Source organism: Nicotiana tabacum, chromosome 9 (genome assembly GCF_000715075.1).
Source record: "Nicotiana tabacum cultivar K326 chromosome 9, ASM71507v2, whole genome shotgun sequence".
NCBI classification, from domain to species: Eukaryota; Viridiplantae; Streptophyta; class Magnoliopsida; order Solanales; family Solanaceae; genus Nicotiana; species Nicotiana tabacum.
The window spans coordinates 4,700,339-4,714,046 of NC_134088.1; the positions used below are offsets into that span (position 1 = coordinate 4,700,339).

The 13,708-nt window shown below is 37.7% G+C and overlaps 1 protein-coding gene across 1 annotated transcript; it reads left to right on the top strand.

The window, feature by feature from the left end:
- The first annotated feature begins 10,495 nt into the window (after positions 1 to 10,495).
- LOC142164355 (uncharacterized) lies at positions 10,496 to 13,272 on the top strand. Its single transcript, XM_075222337.1, has 5 exons — positions 10,496 to 10,841; positions 11,014 to 11,218; positions 11,396 to 11,919; positions 12,094 to 12,704; positions 12,907 to 13,272. Exons 1-5 carry the CDS (start codon positions 10,496 to 10,498, stop codon positions 13,270 to 13,272), a joined length of 2,052 nt encoding a protein of 683 aa, XP_075078438.1.
- Positions 13,273 to 13,708: the final 436 nt, after the last annotated feature.

The following is a 13,708-nucleotide window of genomic DNA, read 5'->3' on the forward strand; positions in this document are numbered from 1 at the left end:
CTATTTTCACCGACATGGTGGAGGATATCTTGGAGATCTTCATGGATGACTTCAGCGTGGTTGGGGATTCTTTTGAGGAGTGCTTGGTAAACTTGGATAGAGTGTTGAGCCGATGTGAAGACACCAACCTTGTTCTCAATTGGGAAAAGTGCCATTTTATGGTAGAAGAAGGTATAGTGTTGGGTCACAAGATCTCGAAGTGAGGAACTGAAGTTGATAAGGCCAAGATTGAGGTTATTTCGAGGCTCCCTCCCCCTACTTCTGTCAAAGGGGTGAGGAGTTTCCTTGGGCACACGGGTTTTTACCGGAGGTTCATAAAGGATTTTTCTAAAGTGGTATACCCTTTGTGCAAGTTGCTCGAGAAAGATGCAAAGTTCTTGTTCGATGAGAGTTGTATGCAAGCATTCGAGCTACTCAAGCTCAAGTTGACTTCTACCCCCATCATCACCGCACCAAATTGGAGCTTATCTTTCGAGCTCATGTGTGATGCTAGTGACGTTGCGGTTGGGGCTGTTTTGGGACAAAGAATAAACAAGATATTTCATCCGGTGTACTACGCAAGCAAGACCATGAATGAGGCTCAAAGAAACTATACAGTCACCGAGAAAGAATTTTTGGCTATTGTATTTGCTATTGCCCTTTTTCGCTTTTGAAGCACTGCCAAGGTGGTCTCAACCTGCATGTTAGTTAGGCAAGAAGAAAGAATAACTGGTAAAGTAGAATTTGAGCCCAAGAACTCATACCCGAGGTATGGAGGCAGTGGTTTCAACTCCAACACCGATGGCTCCTCAATTGATATTTTTGTTGGTGGAGTTTTCCGGTTTTCAAGATCCAAAGACAATTTTCTAGGCTCATAGGAATAAGAGCCCATTCCATGTAAGGCATTCACGCACTCCACTCTGCTTGCATCATCATTGACATCAAGATTTAATAGCACAGCCTCAAGGGGTCCTCCACATTGATCATAGAACTGGTGTCATCCACAATCACAGCTGTGACAAGGTTTACAAATGAGCACACCTCAGTGCTATTGGGTTGCTTTATAGATTTGCAAACATGAAAGATGACCTTTTCATCTCCTACTCGGAAAGTGAGCTCACCCACTTCAACATCAACCAATGCCTTCCCCGTCGCAAGGAAAGGCCTCCCTAGAATGATAGGGACCTCATAGTCCACTTCACAGTCCAAAATCACAAAGTCGACCGGCAATATGAATTTGTCCACCCGGACAAGCACGTCATCAATAATGCCTAAAGGTCGCTTCATCGATCGATCCACCATTTGTAACCTTATGGAAGTCGGTCTAGGGTGCCCAATACCCAAAGTTTTGAAAACTGAGTAAGGCATCAAATTGATACTAGCTCCCAAATCACATAGAGCCTTGGCAAAATTCGCACTCCCAATGGTGTAAGGAATGGTGAAAGCACTGAGATCTTCAAGCTTTAGGGCCATTGAATGCACTATAGCACCAACTTGGTGAGTCATCTTTATAGTTTCACAATCCATAGAACGCTTCTTTGTAACCAAGTCTTTCATGAATTTTGCATAGCCCGGGATTTGTTCAAGTGCCTCCACCAAGGGCACATTAATAGATAAGTTCTTCATCATATCAATGAACTTTTTAAACTGATTATCATTCTTCTGCTTCGCGAGCCTTTGAGGACAAGGTGGAGGTGGCCTTGGCAAAGGAGCCTTGGCTTTTGGCACAACCGGCTACGGCATGTCAATTATGTGTTCCCTAGACGGTTTCACATCATTTTGAGTTTCCACCTCGACTTCTTTAATATCAATCCTCACTTCATTGTTCACATTTTCATCTACCACATCTTCAACTACCAAAGGGACTTCGTCGTCTTGCAACTCAACATCATCATCCACGACTTGCTTTTGCTTAGAGGCATTTACATCACCACCTCTCCCACTTATTGTTGTAACCGCCATAACATGATTGTTCCCACCCTTTAGGTTCACTACCATATCACTTGGTAGAGCACCCCTCGGGCGAGTATTCAACAACTGGGAGATTTGGCCTAATTGCACCTCCAAGTTTCGGATAGAGGTGTTGTGAGAAGCTAACTGTGCATCAGAATCTGCATTCTTCTTCATCATCTGCTCGAATATCATTTCAATTCTACCCATATCATTACCCGAAGAACTAGGACCTTGAGATGGAAATGGTGGTGGATTTTTCGTACATTGGGGGCCTTTGAAAGCCTTGCCCCCGATTTCCTTGGTTTCCATTGTTACATCCTCCTTGATTATTATTGCCACCCCAATTATTATTATTATCATTCCAATTCACTTGGTTGCCTTGATTGTTGTTCTGATTGCCCCAGTTGTTGTTTTGGTTGTTGTTCCCCCAATTACCACTGTTTTGTTGTTGATTGCCCCAATTTCCTTGAGGTCGCCACTGTTGTTGGTTGGAAGAGTTGCCCCTTGGCCTTGATAGTTGTTGACATATTGAACCTCTTTACTTTAGTCATCATAACCATCATTTTTAAACCCATCACATGCATCATCATATTGCTCAGAATTCCCTTGGTTTTGTTGCCTTCTTTGCCTTCTCTTGTTGACAAGCATATTAACACCCTCTATGGCATTCACTTGGCAAGGATTTTGGACTTGTTGCAACTGTGACTTAGCCAATTGATTCATAGTAGTTGTCAACTCTGCTATAGTTTGCCCATGGTCATGTAATTGCTTGTGCAAATGAATAACTGTAGGGTCACCTTGAGGCATATTGGCTCTACTTTGCCATGCAGAAGAAGTGTCAGCCATCTCATCAAGTACATCACATGCCTCATCATACGACAGCTTCATAAAGTTGCCCCCAACAAGTTGGTTCACTATGCATTGATTTGTTGTATTGATGCCCCGGTAGAAACTTTGTTGGATCATAGCGTCGGTCATATCATTGTTGGGGCATTCCTTCACTATCGTTTTATACTGCTCCCAAATCTCATGAAAAGGTTCTGTGGGCTCTTGCTTGAAAGCCAATATCTCATCTCTAAGTGCTGCCATATGCCCGGGTGGAAAGAATTTAGCAATGAATTTATCCGCCAACTCATCCCAAGTTGTGATGGAATGGTTGGGAAGTCTCTCGAGCCAATCTAATGCTTCCCCCGAAGTGAGTATGGGAAGAGTCTCAACCTAAGAGCATCCTCGGACACATTCGTCTGTTTGCTCCCCCAGCATGTATCCATGAACCCCTTGAGATGTTTATAGGCACTTTGATCTGCAGCGCCCGTGAAGTACCCACACTGCTCAAGTAAGGTCAACATCACATTGGTTATCTGAAAGTTGCCTGCCCGGATTCTGGGTGGGACAATAACACTTGCATAACCCTGGTTCAGAAGTACTCTGGGATCCACTCTTGGAAGTGGAGGAGGAGGGTCTGGAATATTGTTATTTGGATTAGCATTGGCATTGCGGCCTCTACGTTGTCCTTGAGGTACAAGAGGCATCTCATCTTGTTCAACATCATCTACCTCCTCCCCCGCAATCACATTTCCAAGAGGGTCATTTGCGTTGTTCAATGCCATTTTAGTACCTGAGTAGTGACACAAACAAGTAAGTAACAAAGAAGGAAAGAAGAACAATACACAAAACTAACTAAATAGATAGCCAAAACCGTTAGCTCCCCGGCAACGACGCCAAAAAGTGATCGCAACCAACTCTGTACCACTAATAAGTAGTGAGAGAGGGTCGCAATAGCTTTTACCCGATTTTGGGTCGGGACCGATATCCACAGAGAGCTAGAATTGGAATTGAGTGTCTATTTAGCCTAGGATTGTGTAGCGTTCCAAATTGCACTTCTCATAATTTTTGGGGTTTTCTTTTATAATTCTACTTTTAACAAACTACAAATTGTAAATTAAGCTAAGAGTTAAATGCTACGAGTTGTTCAAATATTCTAAAAGCACTAGGGTAGTGGCATCCACCTAGGTGGTCAATTGATGGGTACTTGAAACTAAGGCTCTATTGACATGATTGAGGAGTGTGATATAACCATTGCACTACTTTACCCACTCTACACCTCTCGGTGGTTCAAGTGATTTTGCCCAATTGACTTTCTCAAGACCAATGTGTATGCAAATTTGCGCAAGCAACTTAGGGTTCAAGTCGGGTATTACTCTCTCGAGGTTTAACCCTTTAGTTGGGACTATCAATTATCTTGAGTCCATCCCAATTTCTTGTTGGATTAATTTCGGAGACTTAGGCTCTCTTTCTCAAGAAGAGCCCAAGTCAACTTAGCACAAACTAGTGTTTGCAACCACTAATTCAGTAATTAAACTATGAAATTGACCCAAATAACAAACACTCATAGTCAATATAACCCTAAATTGTAACCCCATCAATTGCCCATACTATGGTTGAGCCACAACTCTAGCTAATGGGTCTAGCTACTCATACTTGAAGAGAAAAACAGAGAAATAGATGAAGATAAACATATATTAATTAATTGCTAAGTTAAACACAAAAATTCAATGATGAAAAGTAAAAATGCCCAAAGTGGCTAAGAAGAGTCGTCTCACGAGCGCAACTGCTGTATTACAATATCTGATACCCTAAAAATGGAAAAAAGATCTATTTATACTAAGCTGGAAAATCTGGACAAAAATGCCCCTGCGGGGTTAGTGCGGACCGCACAAAATGGTATGCGGCCGCACTAGGCTCTTAAACTTGAAAACTTGACTCTCTGAACTCAGGCTCCGCGGACCGCACAAAATGGACTGTGGCCGCGGAGGCTTCTAGTGTTTTCCGCACAAACTGGACCACGAACCGCACAGGCTTGAAAGCTCCAACTCACCCTCTCTGAACCTTGGCTCTGCAGACCGCACAGAATGGTAGTGCGGCCGCATTGCCTTCAGTGCGGACCGCACAAAACCTTTTACGGCCGCACTGCCTTAATGCCTGAAATACCAGCTCTCTGAATCTCCTTAGTGCGAACCGCATAAAGTGTAGTGCGGACCGCACAGTGTAGTGCGGACCGCACAAAGTGTAGTGCGGCCGCACTAGGCCTGTTTTTCCTGAGTTTGTCTTGTCTTTGGTACTTGTGCAAGTTTCACTCCTTTTGAGCTGATCTTTGACATCTTGTCACTTTGTTGATTAAACCTGCAATCAAGCACAATTTATGAACCTTTTGGGACTATTTTGTATGAATTTATAATCAAAGCGTAAGCAAGAAGGAGTATAAAATGCGTCAATATCCCTAGTTATCACCCTCTAGGACCGTCAAATTACGGGTCCGGGTCTGTTTACCCAAAACATTGATCGAAGTCAAATTAATTCATTTTATAGTAAAAATTTATTATTTTTCATAGATTTTCACATTTAGGCTTTCCGGGTGACAAATGGATGCAGACTTATGGGCACATGGAGGTTGATTACAGGCTACCATTCATATCAGATCATGCTCCCATGGTTACAACAATAAGGAGATTAGAACCAGGTAGAAAGATTCCTTTTAGATTCTTTAATGTATGGGCTGATCATCCAAAATTCATGACACTGATAGAAGAGACATGGAAAGAGTACTATAATTCTGATCCTATGAAGAATATTTGGCAGAAGGTGAAGGTTTAAATGCCATTTACTGAAGCAGCTTAGCAACTCAGAATTCAAGGGTATCAAAGAAAGATTGGAACTAATAAGAGACCTACTACATGGGATTCAAGCTCAAATGTCAACTTGCTATTTAGATGATATGGCTACTGAGGAAAAACAAACCTTAGAGAAGCTGGAAAAATGGTCCTTGATAGAAGAAAGCATTCTCCAACAAAAAGCTCGAGCAAAATGGATAAGGTTAGGAGATGCAAAGTTTAAGTACTTTTCAGCAATTATGAAGGAAAGAAGACAAAGAAAAGTCATCACAGAGTTAGTTAATGGCTTTGGAGATAAAATAATTGATCAACAACAGATACAAGTAGAGATCATTAATTTTTACAAATCCTTGATGGGATCAGCTGTAAGTCAATTACCAGCGCTTAATCATATGCAGCCGATCAATTTATGTGCTGAAGTTACTGATCAAGAAATCTATGAAGGATTGTGTGCTATTGGAGATGATAAAGTACGAAGGGTAGATAGATATAATGCTTTGTTCTTCAAGAAAGGTTGGTATATCATAAGCTCAGAAATATGTCAAGCAGTAAAGGGATCCTTTCATACAGGGAAGTTATACAGAGCAGTCAATTGTACAGCTATTACAATTATCCCTAAAGTTCGTAACCCCTCAAGCATCAAAGAATATAGGCCAATAGCCTGTTGTACTCTTTTATATAAGCTCATTTCCAAGGTTCTCGCCAACAAAATTCAGAGAGTAATTGCTACTATTGTATCAGATACACAGGTATGGTTCGTTCCAGGTAGAAAGATGGCAAACAATATTTTACTTGCTCATGAATTGGTCAAGGCTTATTCAAGGACGAACATTTCACCAAGATGCCTCATCAAAGTGGATACCCAAAAGGCCTATGATACAGTGGATTGGAGATATCTGCACCAAATACTAGAAGAACTAGGCTCCCCTACTATGTTCATTAGGTGGGTTATGGAATATGTTACAACAATAAACTACATTGTACTCATTAATGGAGAAACAACTAGACCTTTTGATGCATCTAGAGGATTGAGACAAGGGGACCCAATGTCCCCCTTTTTGTTTGCTATAGCAATGAAGTACCTTAGCAGAAACTTGAAGAATTTGAAGCTGGAAAAAATATTTCACTTTCATCCTATGTGTTCAAGGCTAGATATAACTCACTTGAGTTTTGCGGATGAACTTTTGCTTTTTGCAAGAGGAGATGCTACATCAGTAGCATTGATGCATGACAAATTCCATATATTCTCAGCAACATCTGGGCTTAAAGCTAATCTAGCTAAAAGCTCTATTTACTATGGAGGAGTTATCTTGGAGGTACAAAAAGAGATACAACACAAACTTGGTTATAGCCAAGGTTCATTGCCTTTTAAGTACCTTGGCATACCACTTGACACAAAGAAGCTTTCAGTTATGCAATGGCAGCCACTTATTGACAAAATAATGGCTAGAATATCATCTTGGACAACAAAGAAATTATCTAATGCAGGCAGAATTCAATTGGTACAATATGTTATCTTTGGTATTCAAGCTTATTGGGCTCAGATCTTTATCATCCCAACTAAAGTTGTTAAAACAATAGAGTCTTATTGCAGAAGCTATGTGTGGTCAGAAGAAAATGTAATTACTAAAAAGGCTTTAGTGTCATGGAAAAATGTGTGTGCACCTAGAGCTAAAGGGGGACTCAACTTGATCAATTTAGCAATATGGAACAAGGCAGCAATCACAAAAACAAGCTGGGAGTTGGCAAACAAGAAGGACAAATTGTGGATCAAATGGATCCATAGTTATTATATTAAGGACCAATCCTTTGCCAATATAGAAGGACCAAAACAAGCTTCTTGGATGATAAGGAAAATATTTGGAGCAAGAGGTAATATGGAAAGTATCAACAACAATCAAGTTAATCAGAAGATAGTGATTAAGCAAGTCTACTTGAAGTTGTTAGGTGAGTTGCCAAAGATTACATGGAAAGGCCTAATGTACCAGAACCAAGCTCGACCAAAAGCAATCTTCACAATGTGGTTGCTAATGCATGGAAGGCTACTTACTGCTGACAGGTTGGAGAAATGGAAAGTGCAATTGGATGAAACATGTTGTTTTTGCAATCAAGCGTCGGAAATAAGAGAGCATATCTTTGCAGAATGCTCATATGGTAGAAACATGTGGTGCGGACTCATGAAATGGTTACAAGTTCAACCAATCATATCTTCATGGTCAGAATGGCAGAATTGGATAATATAAAAGATAAAAGGGAGATCTCAAATGGCCAGAATCCTTAAAATGGTATTTCCAGAATACACACACACATTGTGGATTGAAAAAAATGCAAGAATATTTGAGAAAAAAGCACAATATTAGAGCTGAGGGATATACTTGTGTCTTATTAGCAGAATGTAATTACTGAGTCTACAGTCAGATAGAAATCATATAGAAGATATTAGAAGGTAGTCTGATATAGTCAGTTGGATTTTTTTTTTCCAATAAGGAAATCAGGTCGAGATGACCGACTGCTTTGTAAATATTTACTTTGGTGGTTAATACAATGATTTAATTACAAAAAAATACACATTTATTCTTTTATTCTACTATATTTGCAGATTCAACTCCTCAACTTTCCATTAACTTTAATATTTTTTCCTTCTAAAGAAGTCGGTAAAAAAGGATAGGTACTTTTTTCATTTGCCTAAAATTTGATGGACAAGACATTAGATGTTGAATCTTCTTCACTTTTTCGCATAACTATATATTGATAGGCTGGTAGAGGTGTGTCACGTGCGTGGGTGCTATTAGAAAAAGAAAAGGACAGTGCGATGCACACACAAGATTTATATTCCGAAAAGATGTCTTGCTAGCTATTATTATAAGACTTAAATCTAGAGAACATGCACATGTAATATCTAGGTGAAAAAAAAATAACAAAATCAAGATTTATATATAACGTTAATTGGAGCATCTGTTTGGAAATCTTGGTGTGATCTCTTGTGTAAATAACGACGACAATTGGTGGATATTCACATCTCCACAATTAACTTCTAATTTCTTTGAATTGCATTTCCCTTTTAAATCCACTTTAAAAACTCCATATCCACTTATAGAAGTACTCATCTCCTTAGCAACATCGTCGCCCTTTATCTTGACGGGTAAATTACTGAAAGTCACTTGTATCGACCTTTCTGTTGATGATAAATATATAACGTGTTCATCCAGAGAATATCTCCCTGGTAGGAAATTGAAACCACCATGCTTTTGTACTCAACTTGACGAGGAGCACGATTCTCGACGACGAAATTGATAGTCAAGTTTTGAGCCAAAAGAGATGAATAATAAGGGGTTAATGATGATGAGGAAATATCAATGTTAGAAGCTGTGATTCCTTCAATTGAAAATTGTGGATATTCAAAAGAAGCTTTATGGTATTTGAATGTCCAAACATCATACCAACCAAGAAGACCACAGAAAATACAATTATTACTACTAATAAATCTTCAGAATCTTCAATAATTTTTTGTCCATTGGATGGTTTATTGTTGCTTTGTTCTTTCTTTAAACCCATAATTTACAAAAAAAAAACTATCAAATATCAAATTCTAAACAATTCAGGTCTTGTATTCATTTATGGTATCTGCATACGGGCAAAGTAGATTTTGGATAATTAAACAAAAAATGACTTAAATATAGAGGCAAGCTTCCAAAAATATGTCATTTTTGCTCGAGAAATAACAACACACTAAAACTTAGGTTAAATATAATTGGGGTATTATCATGTTTAGCCCGTGCAAGAAACTATTTACATACGGTAGTCGAAAAAATATATAAAAATTTGTATAATTTATGTATATAATATGCAGAATGTATATACACCACAAAAAATATATAAAAAAATATATATTTTTCCGGCTATTATTTTGAAAGCGGCTATACAGTGTTATTTTTCTAATATAATTATTAGATGGTTTATCAAAAAATATCACTTGATCCTAAGAATGGACTACCGGATATTAAATATTAGATGTTAAATCCTCTTGGTTTTTTCGCGTAACTTTCCTATTAAGCGGATTAATCCTCAAACCGATTAACACAAGCCAATAATTAAGCAAAAGAACACCTTTTACAAGATCAAATATTGTAAAGATTAATAATCCATAATAAGCATTATTCTCATTTAAAAGCCAGGAAAAGAAAATGTAACATTACAATTGCAACCTCACTTCATTCACAAAAGTTGTCTTGCTATTATAAACCTTTTTTTGGTTTCCCACCCGGTGTTCGGTACCCACATTGGAGCCCGACTATGGGTCCCATTCGGGGTGAAGCGCTCCCTACCAAGGATTTTTCCATACCTAAGACTCGAACTCGAGACATCTGGTTAAGGAAAGAGCAGTCACATCCACTGCACCATATCCTTTGGTGGTTTGCTGTTATAAACTTAAACATAACACAAATTAGTTACTATGAAAAATAAAGGGATTTTTACCTATCTATACCATATATCAAACATTATTACCAAAAATGTTTATAATTTGTTATTTACCCATGTAGTCCACACTTTTACTACAAATTATATACCAATCCAAAAATAGGTAGATTTTGCCATTAAAAAAGCCCTAAAATGAAGGCACCAAATCTGATGTGATTCTGTCAAGGATTTTATTTCAATTTTGAAATGAAGGCGATTTTCATTCCTGATGAAGGCACCAGTTGCGTAATTCTCTCCTTCCTCAACAGAAAGAGATTTCACAAAAAACGCAATCAAATTGTACAATTACTGAAGAGAGACTATATCTGTTCTTCGTCTCAAATTGTACAAAATTGCTCTTCGTCGATATCAGTATTCAAATTGTAGAAACTATATCTCTTCTTCGTCTTTTTTCCTATCAACTACACGAAATCATGTCAAAAATCCCAATAATGCTGAAATCGAATGGTAATTGGGATAACTATGGCAGATTTAGAGATTTTGAAGTTGATGCCATTGTGGTAGATGATAATGCAAACTACGGAATTCTCAGTTCTACAATTGCAGAACAATTATCGATTGATACATCGGATAAAATTATAGAAATCAAATACATTGTGAACGAGAATTGTCCTCCAATGGAGATTAGGAATGATATGGGGGTTCGTGCTTACATGGAAACCAAAAAGGAGAATAAAAACTTAGGTTTATATCCTTTATGTATAAGCGTAAGAGATTTCAATATGGAATTGACAATCAACAATGAAAGCACCAATGCAGGTATGTTTGATTCGACATTGCAGAGAGTTAAGGTGTTACTATGTTATCTACAATATTACTACAATTACCTACAATTAAACTATAAAGCTCACATAGTACTGAAAAGGATAAAGCAATGTTGCTTTCAAAATTATCTACATAGAAACTACATTTATGAATTTATTGTTTGCAGGTTCGTCTGGATCCCTAAACTTACTTGAATTTCCATCCTCACCAGCTACAGAGGAATATCAAAGTGAAATAATAACTGAATCTACGCAAACATATATTGAAGAAGGACAAGTTTATCAGGACAAGCAAACAGTAGCTGCTGCAATGAAGAATTATTCAGTGATGCACAAGTTCCAGTTCAGAGTAAAAAGATCCAGTCATAGAAGGTATGTAATTATTTGTGGTTAATATATCAGCAAAATCAGTGTATGATTGAAGATAGGTGGGTTTTATAAATTGTAGTTAAATTGTAGTCAATTTGTAGTTAATTGTAGTTTTTTCACACAATTTGTGTAAATATTGTATTTCTTTTGTAGCTACTAGCTTATATGTGTTGCTGAAAGCTGTAAATGGCATTTCAAGGCAACGTCAATTAATGATTCGGCAATGTTCAAGATAAGAAGTTTCAGCCGTCAACACACATGCTGCCTAATGGACGAAACATTCATACAGCGCAAACGTACTGCAGCAGTACTTGGTAGCATGGTCGTTCCAAAGTATTGTGATCCTAAGACTGTTTACACACCAAAGGACATACAAACTGACATGTTATCCGAACATGGACTGAACCTAAGCTACATGCAAGCATGGAGAGCAAAGGAAAAAGCTTTACAGTTTTTGAGAGGGAATCCGTGTGACTCCTACAACAAATTACCCAAATATTTTTATATTCTTGAGAAGAATTATCCTGGTTCTGTTGTTAAATTGAAGAAGGCAGCAGATGATTGCTTCTTATACGCATTTGTTGCTCTTTGTACATCAATAAATGGTTGGCAACATTGTAGGCCGGTAGTAGTGGTTGATGGGACATTCTTAAAGTCAGCCTACAGGGAGATTATGCTGACAGCAAGCACCATGGATGCAGCAGGTAAATAATGGAATAATTTTGTACTTATTTGTAGACAGTCTTTAAAATGCAGTTAAATTGTAGTTATGTTGTAGTTATTTTGTAGTTATATAAAAGAATGTAGTTAGCATGTCTATATTTCTCAATATATATTGTAGTTGTTATTTAATCATATTTTATGTCTTTAAAATGTAGGTACTATTTTTCCCTTGGCATATGCTATGGTTGATTCTGAAAACGACGCGTCTTGGAAGTGGTTCTTTGAGCAATTCAAGGAGGCATATGGTGAAAGACCTTCAATGTGTGTTGTTTCAGATAGGCATGAGAGTATATTGAAGGCAAAATCAGTTGTCTATCCGGGATTGGCACACTACTCTTGCATGTGGCATATATGGACAAATATAAGGTCAAAATTCAAGAAGGGACATCTACAATTACATGAATTGTACTTTGCTACAGCACGGTCATACACTATGGATGAATTTAATGAAAGGATGTTGAAGATTGAAGAGGTAGACCTGCGTGTAAAGTCTTACCTATATGATATTGGCTATCATAGATGGTCAAGAGTACATGCAACGGTAAATAGAACTTTTACTATGACGTCAAACATTGCCGAGTCATTGAATGCTGTAACAAAAGATGCAAGAGAGCTTCCAATATTTGATCTATTTGAGTATATGAGGACTCTTCTTGAACGTTGGACAAAAGAAAAGTTATCGAAGGCAAAGGGTACTTTCACATACCTTGGTCACAAATACAACAAAGAATTGGAAGACAACAGTACATTATCTCAGAAACTAAGGGTAAGATATTTTTTTGGTGCAGTAGAATCAAAAAAGTACTAGCTGCAGTTTTTCCAGATTGTAGTTAAATTGTAGTCAAATTGTCGGTAATAATAGTTTGTACATGAGCTGTAATATATTTGTTGCTGATTTGTAGGTAAATTGTTGATAATCCATTTTAATGATTGATGTATTATTATTTCTGTTTGGTCTTCAATTGTAGGTGAGGGCTTCAACAGATCATATACATACTGTGTTAGATGGTGTGAAGCGGTACATTGTGTGTCTAGAAAACAAGAAATGTAGCTGTGGACAATTCCAACTTGATGAACTTCCATGTGCGCATGCTTTGGCAGCATTAAGGCATAGGAATGAAACATATGAAAACTATTGCTCTCCGTATTACACAAGGAAGAGCCTTCTGCTTACCTATGAAATGCCAGTAAATCCTCTTCCTGATGAAGGCAAATGGGAAGTGCCACAACATATTTTGGATGAGGTAGTAAAGCCACCGGCGGGAGATAAAAGGCAGCCAGGGAGACCTCACAAGGAAAGATATAAAACATTTGATGAAATAAAGTCAAAGTAATACAAGGTGTCATGTGGTAATTATAGAGGTGAAGGGCATAACAAAAGAACTTGCAAGAATGCGCCGAAAAAGAAATGAATATCATGTAGTTAGAATAGTTATTCAAAATAAATGTTAGTGAGCTCAAATTATCGGATTTTCTTGTCTAATTGTTTAAGTTTTTGAAGATGAATAAGAAGTATAAACATCAATTTGTGTATCTGCACTATTTATGTTTTTATGTATTCTGTCAAGCATCTAAAGTTGTCTTTTTTTATAGAATAGTTAAACTTTAATATTTACTGTATACAAAAAAACTGATATTAATAAAGAATGCATTCAACGTAAATTATATCCAGATTGTAGTGAATATGTAGTTTAACTGTGTTAGAACTGTAGTCATGTTATTCATATGTAGAGGAGTTGTAGTTAAAATGTAGTTTGACGTAGTTTAAAT

Coding starts and splice junctions, on each gene's coding strand:
- LOC142164355 (XM_075222337.1), top strand. CDS start 10,496: ATGTCAAAAATCCCAATAATGCTGAAATCGAATGGTAATTGGGATAAC. Junction 10,842..11,013: donor CAATGAAAGCACCAATGCAG/GTATGTTTGATT, acceptor TATTGTTTGCAG/GTTCGTCTGGATCCCTAAAC. Junction 12,705..12,906: donor CATTATCTCAGAAACTAAGG/GTAAGATATTTT, acceptor CTTCAATTGTAG/GTGAGGGCTTCAACAGATCA.